Here is a 10,473-nt window from a genome sequence, read left to right as displayed (position 1 = left end):
TCAACATGAAATGCATAAACAAGGAATGTGTTAGGACCACCTGGCCATAGGCTAGAAATTATAAATCAGTTATTGAAATGACTAAGTTCTGTGCATTTTTTAAAATCAATTAAAGATTTTTGTTGTTGAAATTGGAAGAGGGGTACCAACAAACAAGGATTTATGCATCAACTATATACGTCATAAGAAATCTTTCAGTGAAAATCCCATGGCCAAAGTAGCAGCCATATTGGATATCCAAGTAGCAACATTTTCATTTAGGACTAACTAGACATCATAAGAAGTCCTCTGGTGAAAAGCCCTTGTTGATATGACTTTCCATTCAGGAATGATAAGGTTTTCAAAATGGTTGCTGTGGCGGCCATACTGAATGTCAGATTAGCACCTTTTTCATTTAGGACCAATTAGACACAAGAAGTCTTCTAGTGAAAACCCCATGTCGATGTGTCTTTCCATTCAGAAAGGGTAGTGATGACAAGATTTTAAAGCCATATTAGATGTCTGAGCAGCACCATCTTCATTTAGGACCAACTGGACTATGTGTGTGAAGTAAAATGGCAACCCTCCAAGTAGTTTAAAAGGAGTAGTGACAACAAACTTGTGCTAACAGAGATGTCAGGTGACATGAAACAGACCATTCCATAAGCTCTTCTGGCTTACGACCAGTTGAGCTAAGAAGAAAACAAGGAAGTTTATGTATATGGGAGAATCTAAGAGCTGTAAATAAGTTGCTTTCATCATTCTGTATATCTATACAATTTGCATTTTACTGATACATAAACTATATACAGAAAGATACTAACTTCAAAATCCCATGAAATGCACCAAATCAAGTATAGGTAAAATAAGCAAATTCAGTACATTTTTTTCTCCACCAAGCATGGTGAAATCACTAAAATTGTACTCTGTGACCCTTGTGATGGAACTAAGAATTACTGGGCAGATTTCCCCTGCATGCAGACATGGAAGACATCACACAGCAATTTAGCAAGGGGCATGCTCATTGGATTCCTATCCCTAAGTTGGTGTCTCTACAAAGATTTCCAGTCTCAAGTAGGATTCAATGATATCCTGAGGACAGGTGGTCTTGACCCCAATCCTATTCCCTTTACTGAGAGGAGTTCCAACAACTGGTGACAGGGTTCCCATGCCCTCCTGATTTTTAAGAAGGCCTTGGAATCCAACTGGAATTTGAAATGAACAAATATATCCTGGAAACCTCCTTGAAAATTAGTTTTTGTCATAAAATGTCCTGGACTTTGATATAAAAAACCTAAACTAAAACATTTGTTACAGAAAATAAATTACTTTTCCACTGTAACTTTGCAGTAAACAATTTTGCAATGATCATTTTACAGTGGTAGCCATGGTTGAGTGTGGAAACTGAGATTTTTGCACATGTGCCTTCCAACTGCAGTATTGTGTTCTTTAATCAAAGTATCAGACTTTAAAAATAACTCCTGATATTTGACATTTTCTCCTTAAAATCTAGAAAATAAAAATAATTTTAGTGCAGGGACCCTGTAGTAACTGGTGCTCAGAATGGTCACTAGTCATTGGCAAGGTTAATGACTAGTCAGGGGAATCTAATCTGTAAGAAGGCCCTTCCTAACAGTTTATGGCCTTTTATCACAGTTCTCCATCATGGATAGGTGTAACTCACTCTCAGCCCTATGGGACTGGAGAAATGCTGCTCCTCACTAATTGGGGGGTGGGTGCACAACTCGCTCTCTACCCTATGGGACTGGAAAAGTACTGCTCCTTCCTCATTTAAGGATGCAACTCATGCCTGCGTTTCAGAGGGGCCCTACCATTTCCAATCCTACAGTTAGAATCAAGGGACTCAGCAATGGATAAATCAGAAGAGGAAGGCCCTATCTTCCTTCGTTTTAAGTCCATTTATTTTCAGCAAGCTCCCAGACCTCAATGGAACAGACTGCAAAAAGGACAACTACCTGTCCTTTTACAATTCATACAAGCTAGGCAGGTGAGGTGGGTATCTCGGTGGGCTTTTTTATGCCCACACTTCACACACTCTGCTTAGACAGGAGAAAACTTTTGAAATGCAATAACAAAAAAAACTATCAAGTATTAGGTAAGAGTATTTGCATGGAATAAGATTTTACTTGCCCAGATGTTGCCTCTATTAAAAGAACTAAAACAACTACAATGCTGGTGTTTGACTCGCAATAAAATCAGCAATGTTTAGGCTGACTACTAGATTCAATGAATTATAACAACCAATATACAATGTAATGATGTTTTAATGGTAATGACATCACCAGTAACAAAAATCTAGCTAATAATAATAATAATAATCATAATAAAGTATTATTATTCTGTGATGGCTTTTAAGAAAGAAAGGTGTTCAATTACTAAACACAGATAACTGAGAGCAAGGACTGGTGTGTGACCTCCTTTTGGAGAATAAAAATAACACAAGTCAGATTAAATGGAATATGAAATATCTTAAATCATTATCTATTAGAACAATAAAACAGAATCGAGATCAGGCTATAGATCAAATCAGCTGGGATAGGGATATTTAAATACCTACCTGAGCTAGAACAAGGCATAAAATTTGTTTCAATCCCGACAAATGTTACTCAGACACCAGTAGGTAAACACAAGGTTAAGAGAAAAAAATTAATCAAAAATGCCAATAACTTGAGTGTGAGAGAGAGAGAGAGAGAGAGAGAGAAATAGTTCTAAACAGGAATAATATTTAATCTGAGAGTAATTTCACACTGTAAAAAATAATGTACAAAAAGAAATTACTTAATTTACAGTGTATGACTTGATGCAAAGGCAACTGTCTTCAAAGACTAATTTAAACCACTGTAATCATGGCGGTGACTGAAAAATAAGTGCAAGTGCGCATGGACCAGGGTCATGGGTTAGCAAATAGATCTTTCCGTCAATCACCCTGTGGATGGATGAATATTCATCATAAGGTAGAGGGTATTTTCCATCTAGAAAAGATTAAGTTATGCAACAGCACCAGGTTATATATTACCAACATTAAATGGCAGTATGACACATAGTTGTAGAGCAGTGAAAATAAGTTCAAGGTAGTGGATGTACAGATGATGGACAACACACCATCCCATAAGCTTTTCTGTTCTGTGACTAGTGGTTAGAGCATCTGCCTTGGATACAGGAGGTTGTGGGTTCAATCCCGCCAAGTCATACCAAAGACTTACAAAAATGGTACTAACAGCTGCCTCGCTTGGTGCTCAGCATTAAGAGATTAGTGTTAGACTGGTCGGCCTGGAGTCAGGATAATGTGACTGGGTGGGACATCATGCTACATGTCTGTGACATGATGCCCCAGTACTAGACATGACTATAAACTGCAATATGACAGATTTTTTAAAAAGCTACGTTAAAAATCCAAATCAAACACACACACACTTTAATAAAGTACCCCAAAACGTAGTTTGAACTTTGACCTTGATCTTTACAAATGAAGCAAGTTCTCTATGACCCATAATCTAGCACAGTCTAACTGCCTTCTTGGCCAACTCTGTATACCATCTACTTCTTTATAAATGTAAACTTCAGTAAGTCCCCTTTATCCACTAGTCATTAAACCTATACCTGCATAAAAAAGCCACCCTTTTTTTATAGACAACTTGACTGTAGTATCAAATGTTTGCAACTTGGGTAATACTACTTCAGATTCAGATTACAAACTCAGAAATAAAAAGAATTAACCAATGTCATAAGCAGGAAAGGACATACAAAGCAATCAACATATGACCTTGACCTCAGAAATAGGACCATTTACCAATGAACAGGTAGTGCCACCTCTAAGGAGAAGAAAAAGCAGTGTCACAAAAAATTGGTACCACTTTATGCCACAATATATATATATATATATATATATATATATATATATATATATATATATATATACATACACACAGACAAACACATATAAAGGGTCAAGCTAGACTTGAACACTGGTGAGAAATGACTTTTCCTTTTACAGAATAGAGAGTAATAGAGTCAAAGCAAGAAATGCACTATATATATATATAGATTGGTTTTAAGAAATACTTCAAGTAGACGTTTCTCTGTGCTGTATTTATATTATAAACACATTTTGTAAGCTTATAAATCTATCATATTCATATGCAGTGTATTCGTATTTGAAAGTTGATATATGTTGTGGTGTTCCACTGGGGTCTGTTGTTTGACCTGTTCTCTTCATTCTACACACTCAGCCGCTCTCAAGTATCATAGATCATCATCCAGTGTCTCACCAATTGTATGCTGATGACACCCAAATATACAAATCTAGCCACCCAACTGAAGTTGATGCTACCATCCAAGGTGTAGACAGGTCCATTTCTGATGTAAAATCATGGATGACATGTAACAAGCTGCAGATGAATGATGATAAAACTGAGGCCATTCTGATTACAACACGAAGACTTTATCGTTCACATCCTTTACCTCAAACAATAAATATCAGCAACACCAACATTAAATTCACACAATCAGTACAAAACCTAGGTGTTACTATGGACAGTACTCTCACATTGCACCAACATGTCATGAACACATGCAAGGCTGCATATCTTGAGCTGAGATGCATCAGCTCCATTCACAAATATCTTTCAGCTGATGCCACTAAAACACTTGTGTGTTTATTAGTACTTTCAAGACTGGACTATTGTAACTCAATTCTGTCTGGTTCATCTCAATATCTACTCCAAAAACTTCAAAAAGTTCAAAACAGCTGCTTGGATCATACTTTGAGTACCACGATCAGTGCACACCTCCCCACTGCTCTGTACCCTATACTGGCTATCCATTCGATCCAGAATCAAACACAAAATTTGTTCTCTGTGCTATGTTTCACTGATGAACTCTAGTCAAACATACCTATCCGACCTCACCCATGTGTACACACCAGCAAGATACTTATGCTCCTCTTCTGACAATTGTACAATTTTTATTCCCACTATGAAAACAAAGTCATATGGACAGCGTTCTTTTGCATACCAGGGCCCAGCAACATGGAATGAATTGCCCAGTGAACTTAGATACACAGACACAGTGATCACATTCAAGAGTGCTCTCAAAACTCACTTATTTCGACTGCAAGAACAAACTTAAAGACCTAATAATGTTTCCTACCTTAAATATTTTCAGCATGTTTTTTTCTATTTTTTCTAATTTCATGGTGTTTGTGTTTGTAATCATATCATTATATATGTTTTTTATCTTATAGGTGTTGACTAATGCTGTAAAGCACTTAGAGCTTCTAAAGATTAGGTGCTATACAAAGTCCTCATTATTATTATTATTATGCTCAGATGGTGAGATATATAAGATGTACTTTGGCCAATGACTTCCAAAAAGCATAACAGAAGCTATACATTGTAATTAATTTAACTCAAATGAGTACATGTACCTTGATTACAATACTTCAATTACAAACTGGTAATCAACTGCCACTTAAACAACTAATTCAGTATTTTAAATAGAACTTCACAAGAAATTAGGAGTTTAGAACATTTCGGAACTAGTTCAAAACAACCATAACATACACAGAAGAGCACATGCACAGGGGTCTTCACTCCACCATGGTCACTGATGTTATGGATGAGTTATCTCAACTTTACAACTATGTATATATAGGGAGTTAATTCAAAATGAAATGCAATCTTTTGAACTGTCAATTTTTGGTGAAGTTTGGAAAAGTTGAAAGATTAAATTGCTTCTTCTCATGGCAGCTGACTGTTTACACCTATTTGTAATTGAAAGGATGTAGTCTAGGTGTTCCTTTCTTTTTAGAAGTACAAAATATCATTTGAAATATGGCACCATGGATGTCATGTGGGAACATCTATTTTTAGAAACAAGGATTTCTTTAATATGACCACAAACTTTCTAGCTTCTTCACACTGAGAGGATTGTAAATTTATGGTTTTCATATTCACAGCAATGTTGTGTACTGGTTAGATATTAGGATGAAAGGAAAACACTTTAACCTTATCTCACTTCTCGAATTCCACAACATAGCATTGTCACATATATTTCAGACCTAAGTTTTTAATTTTGTTTTAGCCATCATCTTCCATCACATAATATTTAGACTTTGCTTTCTACAATTGTATATTTTCTTTCCTTTACGTGCCCATGAATTGAAAAAAAAAACTCAATTTAACGAAGTGGTACTACCCAGACACTGTGATGTCCACCTGCTTTACCTTTTGCTGGGATCATTGACAGTTTCAAACTGATTGCATGAAGAATATAATGCAAGTGTGGCAGTTACAATCTTCAAAAAAAATATGACGAAAGCATTTTCATTTATTCTGTTCTTAAAACACATATTGTTATTTACGTATACAAGTTTTAGGTTTACAAACATGAGTTTTCATCAAATGATAACTTGTTTAATCAGCAATCAAAACATATTTTCAGCACACCTGATCTCAACACCAGCTATGATTACATGTAATACATTTTAAATAAGGCTACAACACTAACTACACGACAGGGTCAAAAAATCATCTCAAAAGATATAAACATTTGTCACTTAGTGTACATCCAGAACAATTACAGGATGAAATCATTTTCAATTTCCTAACAGAAGAAGGTGAAGATTACATTTTTTCAACAACTTAGTCACCAGTTTGCCTGGTACATATGACCCCTGTGTAGGTGTGTGTGCACTAAAAAAAAAAAAAAAATCATATTATTTACCTCACCTAAATGCCTCAAGTTTTAAATAAACTATTCGACAGTTTTTCCACAATGAAGAGAGAGATGGTTCATACATGCTGACTTATCTGCAAATATCTTCCCACATCGTGGACACTTAAAAAGCTCATCATTGAGAGAGAGCACTGAGCTGCTCCCTGATGTTGGAACGAAGATCTCTGAATTTTCCATCGATTCCACAGAAAAATCGTCTGGACTGACCTGAATCCCATAACAGAAGGTGGCATGATTGTCACATGCAATTTGACTAGAGAACATTTTCTGACAGATGCCACACTTGTAACGGCTACTAACCAAGCCATCTTGCATGTCAGTTGAGGAATCAATCGCTAAACTGTGCTGCCGAATGTGTTTAACACACACACTGTTGTCAGAGAATTTCTTCCCGCAAACATTACAACCAAAAGGTTTCTCACCAGTGTGTAATCGCACATGCCGTTCTAAACTGTGTTTTGTGGCAAGGATTTTTCCACAATGCTTGCAACGACAAGATTTCTCACCATTGGTTCTGCCCTGCCTTTCATGCAGCAAAGGTGGTGAGAGATTCTTGAGTGAGATTTTGCTAATCTTGACTGCTTTTTTCAAGCCACTTATTGGATGAGCAGTACTGGTTGATGTTTTCTGAATGACCACTGTACTATCATCAGTGAATGTTTCTAAGCTGCCTGAGTTAAAGCTTCCCTTCACATCACTTATCACCAGAGAGGAAACATTTGTAGTCTCCAAATTCTCTGAATTACTATGAGTGGCCAAATCTAGCTCAGCCATATCTGGAACTGGTATGAAGAAAGCCTCAAGGTCCCCAGACAAAGATGTATCCAAAGTTTCATGTTGATCATCCTTCTCAGGTTTCTCACTCTCTGACTTGTTAAGTCCTCTCCTTTCCACTTTTGCTGATTCCTCTGACTTTGTGACAGTGCTGCTTTGTTGCATGTCCCTCTCTGACATTCCACGTTTTTTCCTCAAATGACTTTCTATGTGGACTCGGCAAGTTCGCTTATCATAAAACTGCTTCCCACAAGTCTCGCATTGGTATGGCTTGATCCCAGTATGTGTACGTGTGTGTTTAATCCATGCACTGCCATCTGAGTAAGCTTTGCCACAAGTGTTGCAGACATATGGTTTCTCTCCAGTATGAATTCTTCGATGGCGAATGTAGCTGAATTTACATGAGAACTGTTTGCTGCAAATATCGCACCAATTCTGGTTGTTCTCAGGAATTTTATCATAATAATGTACATTTTGTCTCTTTACTTGCCATCGACCTTGTGCTTGATGCATTTTTACCAGAGTTCCCTCATGTGTTGTAGCAAAAGTAGCTCCATGTGAAATCTGACTTTTGCCACTGTAGCCACGGGAAGGTCGAATCCCTGCATGTCTGTCTTTATGTCTTTTCCATGCCAAGTTATCAGAAAATGCTTTCCCACAAGTTGCACACACAAACGGTTTCCTATCAATGTGGGACTGCTGATGCTCTTCCAGTGCTATACTTGTGGAGAACAACTGCCCACACTCTGGGCAGGAAAATGCCAATTTCTCCTCTCCATGCACTGATGCATGTGATTGCAATGATTCCTCTGAAGTGAAATTAACATCACAAATCATGCACTTGAGTAACTGTGTGTCATCCTTCATGAAATCAGCATCTTCAGTAACAGAGACATGAACATTTTGGTTGGGAATGAATTCAGTATCTGTTGCAAGAGTTGGTCTTGGCATAATTTCAGAGGAGTTTGTTTCTATGGCAGCAATATTGATTGTTTGTGATTCAGAAGTTGTAACGGTAGGGTTAGGTTTGCTGTTTACAGTTTGTCCAGCAACTGTAATCTTCTTGGTGGAATCCCCATTATCTGGAAAAGACAGTGAAAATTTTTATATGATTAGTTTTGGTCAATTACATACATATTGGTACTCTGACTCTGTCACATGCTCCAAGTAAGTCAAGTCAAATATAGTCAAAATACAGCTACAACAACTACAAGCATATAAAGACTAACTGTGAAAAAGACCAGGTTTAAGAGGTCCAATGAATACACAAGTAAGATGCTGCAGATAGAAAGTCTTGCATTTAAGGGCCTCAAGATCTATGGTGGTTTTACTATTGCATAACCTGTTTAAACTGCAATACTGTTAGTGTGGGTAACTGCTCTGGTGGCCTAGTGGTTAGTGTCTGCCTTAACTGCAGGAGGTCGCAGGTTCAACCCCGCCCGAGTCATACCAATGACTTATAAAAATGGTACTAACAGCTGACTTGCTAGGTGCTAAGCATTAAGAGGTTAACATTAGGACTGGTCATCCTAGTGTCAGGATAATGTGACTGGGTGGGACATGATGCAACATGTCTGCAGCATGATGCCCCAGTGCTAGACATCACTATAAACTGCCACACTGCAGACATCATAGCGATATGACTGAAAAATTGTTAAAGCTACGTTAAAAATCCAAATCACACACACACACTGTTGGTGTGGCTAATAAAACTGATCAAGAGTTATCTCCCTTCCAGGTATTGGTTGTTGTTGTAGGGCTTAATGCCATTTTTCAGCACATGATAGGCTAAACATGGCAGCCAGTATGGGTGGTGGAAGAACCTGGAAAAACCCTAGAAAGAACCACTAACCCACAAGAAGCTACTGGCAAACTTCTCACATACCCACATCAGCTGAACCCAAAACTTGAACCCACACATGACAGAGGTGAGATTGCAGTGATTCATAACGATAAGCGCTTCAGACCACTTGGCCACTCTGGAGGCCCCCCCAGGCATGGGTACCTCTCTATCGAATTTTGAAAAAAGGAAATGAGTCGCTGCATTTGAAAAAGGAAACTGAGTATCATGCCATCATATCATGCTTTTTACTCCAATGGCATGAGGCAGGTATGTTTTATTAAAAGGTCTGTTTTGATTATGGAATTTGTAATGGTGAATGATAAACATATACCCACAGTCTGCATACATTTTAGAGTTATAAACTATATATTTTATGGGCTGAGAAATAAATACTATAATTGTACTTAAGAAAATTCCTGCCCTGTTCATTTGTTTTGGCCTCACAATTTCTGAAAATTCAGTGCATTTTATTTTCAGGATTTTTGATACTGTTTATTCACAAGTTTAAATACTTGCAACTTTCAAGTCACTATCAAGATTGTGGAGATAAAAGCAACTGGAAATGTTCCCCTATATATGATATTTACACTTAACAAACATCACTCAGTAATCATTGCCAAGTTAAATTTTTAAAGCTATAATATTTAAGGTGGACAAAATTTGAGTTCAGTCTTTTTCTTTCCAGGATCTTCCCTGATGAAATTTTCAATAAGTGCTGCATGATTGTACACAAGTTACCACTATTGGCTGCTAGCTACTTCATGGTTACCAAGAAATAACAGCCCATCTAACAGAGCTGACTTGTCCATTAGCAATATATCTTTATATATATATATATATATATATATATATATATATATATATATACACACATACATACATAAACACATACATTTGAACAAGTTAGATTGATGAGGCAACTTGTATTGACTGGGTGAATGAACTCACATCCTTTCCGAGTGTGTCTGCTACATAATGTAGTTCTATCTTTTCGTGCCTATTCATAATCTCATTTTCATATTGATAAGTTGATTGTTTTCATTTCTGAGTTTCTATTTTTATTCACATTAATTAAATCAATATAATTTATACATGAAAGATGATTTTAATAAAGAAAGTAG

General features: G+C 36.9%; 2 protein-coding genes across 2 annotated transcripts in view; both read right to left on the bottom strand.

The window, feature by feature from the left end:
• Nucleotides 1-2,248: 2,248 nt before the first annotated feature.
• On the bottom strand, nucleotides 2,249-10,444 carry LOC149803265 (uncharacterized). Its single transcript, XM_089952916.1, has one exon. It carries the CDS (start codon nucleotides 8,458-8,460, stop codon nucleotides 6,754-6,756), a length of 1,707 nt encoding a protein of 568 aa, XP_089809042.1. The 5' UTR covers nucleotides 8,461-10,444; the 3' UTR covers nucleotides 2,249-6,753.
• LOC149803264 (uncharacterized) overlaps nucleotides 8,462-10,473 on the bottom strand; it is a 56,864-nt gene continuing 54,852 nt past the window's right edge. The window contains exon 6 of the mRNA XM_089952914.1: nucleotides 8,462-8,591. The gene's annotated coding sequence lies outside the window, so the exon portion shown is untranslated. The remainder of the gene's footprint in view (nucleotides 8,592-10,473) is intronic.

The sequence above is a fragment of the Sinohyriopsis cumingii genome, chromosome 3, assembly GCF_028554795.1.
Source record: "Sinohyriopsis cumingii isolate HCF-2022 chromosome 3, ASM2855479v2, whole genome shotgun sequence".
NCBI lineage: Eukaryota > Metazoa > Mollusca > Bivalvia > Unionida > Unionidae > Sinohyriopsis > Sinohyriopsis cumingii.
Note: the sequence above shows the minus strand (reverse complement) of the source record. Positions and strands in the feature narration are given on the sequence as shown.